This window comes from Urocitellus parryii, chromosome 1 (assembly GCF_045843805.1).
Source record: "Urocitellus parryii isolate mUroPar1 chromosome 1, mUroPar1.hap1, whole genome shotgun sequence".
NCBI lineage: Eukaryota > Metazoa > Chordata > Mammalia > Rodentia > Sciuridae > Urocitellus > Urocitellus parryii.
In genome coordinates, this window is record NC_135531.1 from 63,886,515 (window position 1) to 63,898,781 (window position 12,267).

General features: G+C 40.2%; 1 protein-coding gene across 1 annotated transcript in view; it reads right to left on the reverse strand.

Annotated features, from left to right (window-relative positions):
• Nucleotides 1–12,267, reverse strand: part of Serinc5 (serine incorporator 5) — a 107,339-nt gene that overhangs the window by 20,565 nt on the left and 74,507 nt on the right. The window contains exons 3-6 of the mRNA XM_026415258.2: nt 10,284–10,462; nt 9,727–9,809; nt 7,820–7,913; nt 207–418 (exon numbers count right to left, since the gene is read on the reverse strand). Of these exons, the coding sequence (XP_026271043.2) occupies nt 207–418; nt 7,820–7,913; nt 9,727–9,809; nt 10,284–10,462 (568 nt within the window). The remainder of the gene's footprint in view (nt 1–206; nt 419–7,819; nt 7,914–9,726; nt 9,810–10,283; nt 10,463–12,267) is intronic.

Here is a 12,267-nt window from a genome sequence, read left to right on the forward strand (position 1 = left end):
TCATTAAGTTCAGGCCTTTTTGGCCACAGGTAAACCTGGTTATCACAGGTACAGAACATGAAGAGGAGATTGGCACCCCATCCCTCCTACTGCCGACCCATCTACAGTAGGTTAAAGAATGGCCCTGGTCTCACAAAACCCCAATGAGTTTGTTCGAAGACATTTAGAAACGTGCAAGAAAAGAAAAAAAAAAAAAGTGTACTTACGATTCTGGACACAGGGTGAGATGGCTACCATTGAAATAAGCAGGCACAGGCCTCCGTTTAACCCCAGGATAATCTTGTTCTCCATGCAGCCAACTTTCTGTGTGTAAAATACTGCCATCACAATCAAGCCCCCGACAGCAACGGAGTACATGATGAGAGTCACTAGGGACAGGGAGGCGTACCACAGCTTGTTACTGGTGGTGCCTGCAGTCCTGTTTCTCCAGGAAGGGGGTAAAACAGAGGAGAGAGAAGACAAATCAGTGAAGACCTCCACTCTTGCACGTTTTCCATCCCTTGGGCATTAACTAATGCCACCAAGCCCCATCAAGGCCACCATTCCATGTCAAGAGACACCTTTTAGCAATGATTATGCTCCATCACAGCTAGAAAGTCCTTGTAAATATGTGAACTTCTTGGTTCAGAGTAGGAATTTTCTCTACTGAAAGAATTTCATTTTCTGATTCAAGTATTCTCATGGACTAGGAATAATACCCATAGAGTTTATTCTAGCTTCTCCACTCTACGTGTGAAATGTCCCAGCACAGGTGCTAGAAGTATTAAGGTAGGAGGCAAGGGGGGGCTCTTCCCTGAGGTTCTCTTCAAGTTTCTCTATAGATGTAGAATCCAGATCTGCCACAGTTGCTTGCTCCAAGAACTGTCAGCGGCTCCGATAAGGTAAAGCCAACTTGAAGCAAGTCTGGTTGGCCCCAGCTCCTTTCTCCCTGTACTAAAAGGAGGATTGGCAACTGGATTGGAAAATAATATCAGAAAATATTAAAGAAGAAATGGGCATCTTTAAAAAGTAAATGCAATCAGGCAAAGAAAAAATTTACTGGTATGAACCATAAACAAACTCCTTTGAAGAATTAATGATATATATAGATACACACACACACACACACACACACACATATATATATATATATGAAGAGATGTGTGTGTGTGTGTGTGTGTGTGTATAGTATTAATAAAGGGATAGGGAAAATAGGTGGTTTAAATTCACAGAAATTATTCAGAACAAAGAAGATTGTTCCTAAATGCTGAATGGAGGACAGAACATCAGGGTGACTGGATTAAATCACTGTCATCTGCCTCATGACTCAATTCCTCTCTGTGACCACATTCTCCTGAACTGTCACTCAGAAAGCAACTTGCTTGACGTTTTCATGAAACTGGAAAGTGTTCAAACAACCCAGCTAAAATTTTTAATGATGGAAAAGTTACTGTTGCCAGAGACAGGGAAAACAGGAAGGAAAGGCCAAAATGATAATGACCATCGTATTCCTGAAACTAAGCCAGGAATGTCATAAAAAGCACATGAAGGAAATGAGAGAAAAGGAGACTCAAAAAGGGGGGGTAAATTACAGAACCAAACAATAATCGAAGGACACAGAGTGAATTATACATAAAAAGGTGACCATGGCTGACTGGTGGGTGGGTAGGAGGGTCTGACTTTTTCTCCACTAGATGTTATTTGTATATGAAGAATTTTCTTATAGTTTCAGATTTATATTCCCAAAGTTTAATCTTCAGCCCTAACCTGCCCTCTGAATGCCAGACTCATATTATTCAATGTCTCCACTGAACGTTCTGATTGGCATCTCAAACTCAGCATATTCAGGTCAACTTCCCTGTGTGTGCACCTCCTTCCCCCAAACATGCTCACGTGCAATCTTCCCAGTCTCAAAGAACAGCAATTGCACTCTGCCATTGTTGGGAGGAAGGCAGGGCAGAAACAGAATAAAGAGTTACAGTCACGCTGGACTTTCCCTGCCCCTCCCCCACACCAGAGCCATCTCCAACTGCTGCTGCCACCTTTCTCCAAGCTACCTCCTTCTCACCTGGATCATCGCCCAGTGGCCTCCTTACCTGTACCTGTGACCCTCCCTGATCTTAAAACAGATTAGATTATATTCCTCACCTTCAAAACTCCTGAGTGTCCCATCTTACTTAAACACTAAAACCTTTATGCTGGCCCCCAAAGGCACAGCAATCTGGCCCAGAGCCAGCTATGATTTCATCTCCCTCATGCTTCCATTATCACTGAGTCCCAGCCACAGTGGATGCCCCTTTGCTCCTTAAAGGCACCCAGCAAGTTTAAGGCCAAGCTGAGTCCTGCCCCAGGCTCTCACTCACAAAAGGATAGCCTGCCCTCCTCTCCCAAGCCCTCTGCAGCTTTATTTTTCACCCGTGTACCTATTGCCTATTTGCCTGATTCTGTGTTGACTGTCTATATCCCCTCAGGACAATGTTAAGTTCCACAGGACAAGCCCCGGTTGTATTCCCTGCAAAACAGCCACTGTCAAGAATGATGCATAGAAAATGATAGGTGTTCACTCCCAAGACTGTCACCTGTTTTAAAAAAATCACTTTTGGTGGTAATCTTAACAGAGAGGCTGCTAACCTGCTACTCCAACTTCATTTGGTCCTCTTGATGTCCTCTTGTTTTTGGAGAAAGCCCAAATAAGGACTGTGATCTATTTATCTTTGTACTCTCCACGCCAACCACAGTGCTTTCTGGCACACAGTTAATACTCTGGCTAAATGCAAAGCACTGAGATGGAGAATAGAAAAGAACCAGGCAACCTTAGCAGCATGCGGGCATCAGGCTGGGATGTCACCAGGGTTCCGGCTTAAGGCAGGGTTAAAATTAAACTAAACCAGGAGAGTGAATTTAAGATCAGTACATTTAGAAATATGTGAATAGACTACCTATTTGTACAAAACTGGACAACATCTATGTTAACCCATCACATTATTTTACAGCACCTAAATCAAGGTCAGAGAGGCCAAATGATCGACCTAAAGTGAAACTGCAAGCTAGAGGATGAGGGACACTAAAATCTGCGTTCTCCTGGCTTCCAGGTCCATGGCATTTCTCTCTCTTTCTTTCTTTTTTTTTTTTTTTTTGTGGGGTGGGGGGATACTGGGGATTGACCTCAGGGGTATTTGAGCCACATCTCCTGCCCTATTTTGTATTTTATTTAGAGACAGGGTCTCACTGAGTTGCTTGGCACCTTGCTTTTGCTGAGGCTGGCTTTGAACTGGCGATTCTCCTGCCTCAGCCTCCAGGGCCGATGGGATTACAGGTGTGTGTCACCGCACCAGGCCCATGGCATTTCTATCCTACTGCTTTTGGGATCTTCTCCTTCTCAATATATTTACAAGACACGAAATTTAAATGGAAATGGAATCATCCCAGATACCTGTCAATGGATGAATGGATCAAGAAAATGTGGTACACACACACAAATGCCATAATTTAATTGTTCTTTATGAGTTTTACTCATCCATAAAGAACAATTAAATTTTGGCATTTGCTGGTAAGTGGACAGGAATGGAGAATATTATGCTGAATGAAATAAGCCAGACTCAAAAAGTCAAGGGTCAAGTGTTTTCTCTCACATATGGAAGCTAAGGCAAAGTAAGGGAAAGAAGGAAGGGGATGGGGAGTGGTGGGGTATCAGAAAGACATAGGAAAGATCAGTGGAGTAGAAGAAGGACTGGGGCTGTAGCTCAGTGGCAGAGCGCTTGCTTAACCTGTGAGGCCCTGGGTTCGATCCTCAGCACCACTTAAGAATAAACAAATAAAATAAAGTATTCTGTCGTCCACAACTGAAAAAAAAAAAAAAAAAAAAAAAAGAAGGAGAACAACAGGAGGGAGTCAGAACCAGAAAGGGGAAAAGATACAGAACAAATGTAACAAAATCATGTTATATGAATATACCACAGGTAATTTCACATTAATGTATATGTAGAAAGTACCAATCAAAAATAAATAAATAAATAAACAAGTGAAAGGAAGATCAATTGAGTAGAGGAAGAAGAATAGGATGGAGGGAAGGAAAAATGGGGGAAATCGGGATTAAAATCAAATTCCAGGTGCATATGATTTTGTCAAAATGAACCCAACAATTGGGGCTGGGGTTGTGGCTCAGTGGTAGAGTGCTTACTAGCATGTGAGAGGCACTGGGTTGGATCCTCAGTACCACATAAAAATAAATAAATAAATAAATAAATAAGGTATTAAAAAAATGAACCCAACCACCATGTAAAACTATATACTCGAATAAAAAATTTTTTAAAAATGGAAAGTACTTTTGTTGTCCCATCAGAAGCATATTTTCTAGGTTAACCTTGTAAGAGTTTCTCTTAAAAAACACAGGAAGGCAGGTGTGGTTGCACACTCTAGTAATCACAGCAACTCAGAAGGCTGAGGAGGAAGGATCACAAATTCAATGTCAGCCACAGCCCCTTAGCAAGATCCTGTCTCAAAATAAAAAAATAAAATTTTTGGGATATAGCTGAGTGGTAAAGTGTCCCTGAGTTCAATCCTAGTACCCAAAACCAAAACAAACAAATAAAAAACCCTGGGTTTGATCCCCAGGATTGCAAAAGAAAATAAACAAAAAACCCAAAACTAAAAAGACTACTTTGTTAGGTAGGTATAAAAGAAAAGAACAATATTAGTAAGCTTCCTATCTTATTCCTAATCTTAGGTAGACAAAGCAACTACAAATATGTTGACAAAAAGGGTTTTTGTTGGGATTTTGGCCTAAAGTCAGGGTAACAGCAACATTATTTGTTTCAAAGCTCTTAAGCTATTCTTACTGAGTAGTTTCTAGAAAGTTTTTTAAACAACCAAACTCTTCCAAAGTGCCTGTTAAAATCTGGCATCAATAATTGGTCCCAGGGCTGGCGTTGTGGCTCAGTGGTAGTGTGCTCGCCTAACAAGCGCGATGCCCTGGGTTCAATCCTTAGCACCACATACAAACAAATAACGGTATTGTGTCCAACTACAACTAAAAAATAAATATTTAAATAATAATAATAATAATAATTAATCCCAGAAAATTGTTTCAGAATCATTGAAGTTAGAGTGAAGAGGCATAAGTATTCTCTGAGAAAGGCTATTTTAAGGGGAAATCAGGTCTTCAGTCTTTAAGATGCTAATATTTTATCATGAAGTACCCTAATTTTAGGATGACATGCTTATTTTGTCTTTAAAAAAGTCACAGTGAAAGAACATACATCAAGAATTACTGGGACCAGGCATGGTGGCGCACACCTATAATCCCAGCGGCTTGGGAAGCTGAAGCAGGAGGATCGTGAGTTCAAAGCCAACCTCAGCAACTTAGTGAGGCCCTAAGCAACTCAATGAGATCTGTCTCTAAATAACATACAAAACAAGGCTGGGAATGTGGCTTAGTAGTGAAGTGCCCCTGAGTTCAATCCCCAGTACCAAAAATAAAAAATAAAAAATAAAGAACTATTGGGGAATGATATTAATTAATTAAAATGCATTTCCAACATATTATGTGTATTTCTTCTCTGCAGAAGAGAAAATAGAGAGATGTAAAACTACAGTTCACCCATTTGATTTGTTTTATAAGAACTCTATTGCCTCAAAACAAGATCTAGGAGAGACCACAACATAAATTACTAGGTTTTGAGGAAGACTAAAAACACAGGCAGCATGCAATAACTTTACAGTATGACTCAACCAGGAAATCCATATAATTGTAGAGATTAAGACTTAAAAAAAAATTCTAAAACATCCATAGTGCTGTGTGTTTTGACTATGCAGTATGCTGTAAACATTTTAAAAACTGGTCTTATTTGTGCTTAATCTAATATTTACCAAATACTAAATTATTGTTTTAATTTTTATGTGTATGTGTGGTGCTGGGGATTGAACCCAGGGCCTTGTGCATGCAAGGCAAGCACTCTACCAACTGAGCTATATCCCCAGCTCAAAATAAATTATTAATACTATCCTTTTACTGATGTATTCCTGCAACCGTATCTCATTATCTGATTTTTAAAATACAAAAGCAGAAGAAAAGAACAACTACCAAGCCGAAGAATATACTCAAAATAAAAAATATTGAGAGAATTTGGACAGTGTATTTGTTTTGCCTTATCTAAGTTAAAAACAAAAAAACAAAAAAACAAACAAACAAAAAAACCTCATTCATGACACTTTCTGATTTTTTTTTTTCAAAATTCAGTATAAAAGAAAATGATGGCCACAAAATCTACAAAAAAAAAAAAAATCTTATTGGGTGTATTGGGTGTAAGAAGGGGTTATTTTGGAAACAAAAACAAAGTAAAGCCAGGTGCAGTGGGACACACCAGTAATCCTACATATTTAGGAGGATGGTTGGTTAGAGGCCAGCCTGAGCAACTTAGTGAGACCTTGTTTCAAAAATTCAAAAAGGGCTGGGGATGTAGCTTAGTGGTTGTGACCCTAGGTCCACTCCCTAGTGGACAAAAAAAAAAAAGCAGTGGGGGGTGGGGACCTGCAAAGAAATTAAGACAGAAAGTAAGACAGAAAGCAGTTAAGTGCTTGGTCCAAAATCAGAGAGAAAAACAAAACAAAGAGAATAAATTTGGCTTTAGAACTTGGCCTGTTGATTGTCTGGTTGTCATTTCCTCCATGTAGCTCAACAACAACCACAAAAAAATATCTATTAATAGCTGGGCACTTCCCATTCAGCCTGGGCTATGAATTCTATTTTCAAGGCACTTAGAAAATAGTCATCTTTTTTAAAAGGCAAGATGACTTTCAAAGGTAGGACAACAGATTTTCTAATGAAGGGATCTTTCCCTTCTTGGCAAGTTGAGATGAAATACAAATTTTGGGGAGGTTCCAGGGATTAAACTCAGAGGCACTTGACTAATGAGCCACATTCCCAGCTCTATTTTATATTTTATTTAGAGGCAGGCTTTCCCTGAGTTGCTTAGCTCCTTGCTTTTGTTGAGGATGGCTTTGAACTCGCAATCCTCCTGCCTCAGCCTTCCGAGCTGGCGCTGGGATTATAGGCATGTGCCACCATGCCTGGCGAAACACAAAATGTTTTAAAAGGAAAGAAATAAACTGACACATGCCAATAATCCCAGTGACTCAGGAAGGCTGGCAAAATTTGGAGGACAGCCTAGGCAATTCAGCAAGACCCTGTCTCAAAATAAAAAATAAAAAGGGCTGGGGATATAGCTTTGTGATAGTTGAGCCCCTGGATTTAACTCCCAGTACCACCAGAGCAAAAAAAAAAAAAAAAAAGAAAGAAAGAATGAGAGAGACCAAAAAAAAAAATAGTATATCATACACTTTACAGAAGATAAATCTTCAGCTCCATAGTAGTCTGTATTGTTTTTAATATTATAAGGATAGAAGCCTAAGATGAAGATGAAGTCTAATTACATTTAGAGCCACAGCAAAAACTGCAGAGCTGGAACTAATTTTTAGGTACCAGCAATGGGATCAGTGTGGCTAACTTACATCACTGGTTGATAAGAGAGTCCAGAAAATAAGTGTAAGAGGAAAGGGTGGAAATGACAGAGAAACAGTATTGGTGATGTAGCTTAGTGGCAGAGTGCTTGCCTCGCACCTGTGAGGCTCTGAGTTCAAGCCCTGGAATCACACACATACAAAAAGGGTGGGAGGGGGCCGTGTTGGAGAGGTTCAAAGCACAGATGTGAAGGAAACGTGCTGGCATGTTGTTTTTGCTCTAAAGAGACTGCTCATCTCATGGCAGATCTTTCTTAGAAGCAGGCAGTTTCTCTGAGTCAATGAGCGAGCTGGCTTGGAAGCTTTTCATAAGAGCACATACCAGTTTTTGTTCCATTTATGTGCAAACTCCACAATCAGAAGGAGCTGGATACCTATAAAGATGAATCCTCCGAAGGCTCCCACGTAGCGCCAGGCTGCAAAAGAAGACCGCAAGGAGCCAATGAGAAGCACTCCATGTGTTCAGTTCAAAAGAAAGAAGTAATTTTCACTGAATACTCATTGTACCTGTGACACATTCCATTCCCACACAATCACATAAGGGGGGTACTATTATTAAATTCTCTTGCTTTCCAGATTTAAAAAAAAAAAAATGAGAGGCTGTGTGAGTTAACAAAGGCTCAGAGCCAGTAAAAGGCACAGCTGGGATTTGAACACGGGCCATTTGGCTCTGGAGCATTGAAGCTTACGCTCCACACTCAACTGCTAGACACCCCATCAGATACAGTCATTCGCACTATCCACAATTTAAAAGCAACGACACACATCACCAGAAAAATCAAGGGCTTAATTCTTACTGGCTAAGGAGTCACCAGTGTCCAGGGAGGAAATGAGGTTCAGACTTGGGGAAGAAGAACAGAGCTCTCCTTTTGGCTCTGCCAAATAGAAGCTATGACCTTGGGTTAAGAAATATGTCATGCGGGCTACAACTTGTCTGTGAAAACGACAGAGCTGAGGACTGCTGGGTCTCTTCTCCTTCTAAATATACTATCCTAATCATGCTCAATATACATAACAGTAACTCTGGAGAATAAAAAACTAGTTCTGAGAGTGTACAGATAAAAGCAAGACTTGGATACAATATTCTTATGAAAAACTAGTATAATCCTAAAAATTTAGGTGGACCTATCTGAGGGACTTGGGCTGTTCCTTATGAACTGGTATGATGTGAAAATTTTTAATATCCTAATTTAGAAAAGTGAATCCATTTGAGTTGAACAGAGCGTTTGTTTTGAACTACTGAGATTCAGAGTCCCCAAGCCCCTTCCACCCTAGCTCCTATGGAGAAGGGAGCCCTGTTATAGCTATGATTACAGGCCTCGTGTTAAATGAATTTAGGTGGGTTCACCAGGTATGGTGGCAAATACCTGTATTGCCTCAGCAACATGGGAGCCAAGGCAGAAGTTTTGCAAATTCAAGGTCAGCCTGGGCCCTGAACTTTATTTAGCAAGACCCTGTATCAATTTAAAAAATAAAAAAGCTCTGAGGATATTGTGGTAAAGTGCTCCTGGGTTCAGTCTCTGATACTAACGAAAAAAGGAGAAAAAATGAAAAGAAGATGTTTGGTGGGGTTCTGTCAATAAGGAACTTAATTCGATGTAGGCTTAGAAACAGATTGGAGGCGCTGGGCACAGAGGTGCACACCCGCAACACACCTGCAACCCCAGCCACTTGGGAGACTGAGGCAAGAGGTATCACAAGTTTGAGGCCAGCCTCAGCATCTCAGTGTGACCCTGACTCAAAATAAAAAATAAAAAGGCTGGGATATAGCCAGTGGTAAAGCACCCTGGGTTCCAAACCGAGTACAGACTAGAAGATGCCTTCTGTATCCCACCTCCATTGCTAAAAGGCTCTGTTTCCTGTGCACTACTGGAGGAAAGAGGTCTCTGTGGGCTGGTGGGGTCAAGCTGACAGGCCAAACAGGTTTTCAAACAAATTTTAAGTGACTCATTTTCCCTTCAGGCCAATGACCTTAAAATAATCATTTCAATTCTTCAGCCAACAGAGACACAAAGGTCCTCCTAAGAGTGCCTGTAAGTGGGGGGGCAAGGAGAGGTGCAGGAGATCTAAAGTGTGGGCAGGTAAGGCTGGATTGATTGATTGATGGAGGCCACAAGAAAATCAGTAGTTCAAATATCAAAGGCCTCCTGGATGAGGCCTTTGAACAATTTCACTAAATGGATAAAAATAAATAAATAAACAGGCACCCCCCCAACTCCCCATTTGTACCTTTGAGAAAGGTCTCCTGGTCTGGAATGAAGAAAGCTCCTGAGCACATGGCCCCCAACAGTAGAAGTTTAAAGAACCAAAAGCTGGGAGGGAGGAAAGGAGAGGAAATGTATTTAAATGATATTCAAAGGAGAACAAAAGACCTCTTGGAAGGTGGCATGTCAACCCATGATTCTGCCATTGCTAATGTTCTCTCCAAATCGAGGGGAAGTAATTAAGTGACTGAAGAATGCCTTTTCTCATAATTAGACACGCTTGGAACAGCCTCCAATTGTGCAAAACGCCACTTCATTGCAGGACTGGAAGTGACCCAGAGGAAGGTCTTAGTACAAGAAATAAACTCTTTGCCTCCACTGACTTTTTCATTATGGTACCAGGTGTTAGGAACAGCATTCTGGCTGTAAGGCCACTGGGTAACAAACAGAAGTTGTACTTTCCTCAAAATCAGGATCAACTAGAGGAAGATCAGTTAACATGGTCAGGAGTAGAAGGGACCCTGGAACACCATCCCTAATATAAGGAAGGAGAAAGCCACCCCAGGGAGACTGAGGACTTACCCATTGTGAATATGGGCTCTGCAGCTTTTACTGGTGTTGATTTTCAAGGTCAGCAGGCAGAAGAGAAAGAAGAAACACGCCATTCCAAAGCAGACTCGGTACACTGCAGAGTACCCCACCAGCGTCTCACAGGTGTCACCAGCTTTAATGCCTTTGCAAATATCTTCAAAAAAAGGAATCTGAGGGGAAAAATAGTGTAGAAAAGTTGTCTGTTAAAATGGGGTTAGAAAAGCTACGATCAGTAAGTAGTGCACACTTGTAATACCACCTACTCAGGAGGCTGAGGCAGGAAAACTGCAAGATCAAGGCCAACCTGAGCAACTTAGCAAGACCCTACCTCAAAAACAAACAATAAAAAAGGGCTGGGGGTGTAGCTCAGTGGTGAAGAGGCCCTGGGTTCGATCACAGGCCAGGGGTAGCAAGAGTGGGGATTGGGTTAGATAGGGACTCAGGGAATGTTCATTCAGTCTGAAGTCAAAATCCACTGTGGAAATGAATCAGGTATGTAACAAGATGAAGATTGAGGAAGAAAATCTTCCAGAGAATTTTTCTTAATTTTCTCTGAATCCTTTTTCAAAGATGCACTCTCAAAAGTACCACTTAGGGGACTGGGGTTGTGGCTCAGTGGTAGAGCGCTTGCCTAGCATGTGTGAGGCACTGGGTTAAATTCTCAACACCACATATAAATAAGTAAATAAAATAAAGGTCCACCAACAACTAATAAAAATATTTCAAAAGAAAAAAAGTACCACTTAGCTTTAACTTGCTCCAAAGGTTTCTGAAGTTTAGCATCAGAATTTTCATTACATTTGTAATACGTGATTATATTTTTATCGAATGCACAAATATAGAGAACAAAAAGAGAGAGATTACATTTACTAACACCTCATTCTTCTCGGGAAAGTAAACAATCTCATGGATAGGAGAATTTTATTAGTTCACATATATAAAATTATGTATATGCATATATACAACACACATATACATTCATATGATCCTACATATATGGTAGGATATATATATAATACATATATAATACATATATATACACACATATATAATATATACATATATAATACATATATAATATATAATACATATATTATATATGTGTATATATGTATTAAATATACATATACATATTATTATATATGTATATATAATACATACATACACATATATAATATATATGCATATATATATGGTATATATAATACATATAATATATACACATATATTATATGAATAGCTTTTTAAAATAAAATATTTGGGCTAGGGATGTAACTCAGTGGTAGAGCACTTGCCCAGCATGAGTGAGGTCCTGGGTTGGATCTTCAACATGGCAAATGATAGGAAGGAGAGAAGGAAAGAGGGAGAGAGGAAGGAGAGGAAGGGAGGGAGGAAGGAAGGGAGGGAGGAAGGAAGGGAATCAGGGAGGGAGGGAGGAAGGGAGAAAGGAAGGAAGGAGGGGAGGGAGGAAATATTGTACATGATGTTCTGTGGTATTTTTCCCCCAAATTAACAGTAAGTCATGGAGCTCTTTGCCTATTAATATATGTAATCCCACCCCATTTTTTTTAAACCATCATATTTTATAGTAAGGCTAGATAAAGATGATGATCATTCCCACACTGACTATTTTTATTGTGAAGGGGTTTTTGTTTCATTTTGTCTTGTATATTTATTGTCTGCTATTACAGACACTGGTTCAGTACACATTGCTGGACATGCCTCATTGCATATCTACCATTATTTAGGCAGCTTAGACCACTGAGCTAGAAATTAGTGGGTCAAGTGGTATCTACATTTTAAAATTTCAAGACATAAAGCTAAATCATCCTTTTAAAAGGTATAACAACTTACAAAATCTTCCACAAAGAGAACAAGTGTTACAGGGCTGGGGTTGGCCGGGAAACTGAGGCCAGGCTCCCCGCTCCAAACCCGAATTCTTGCGATCACGTCAGAAGGATTTCAGACATGTTGC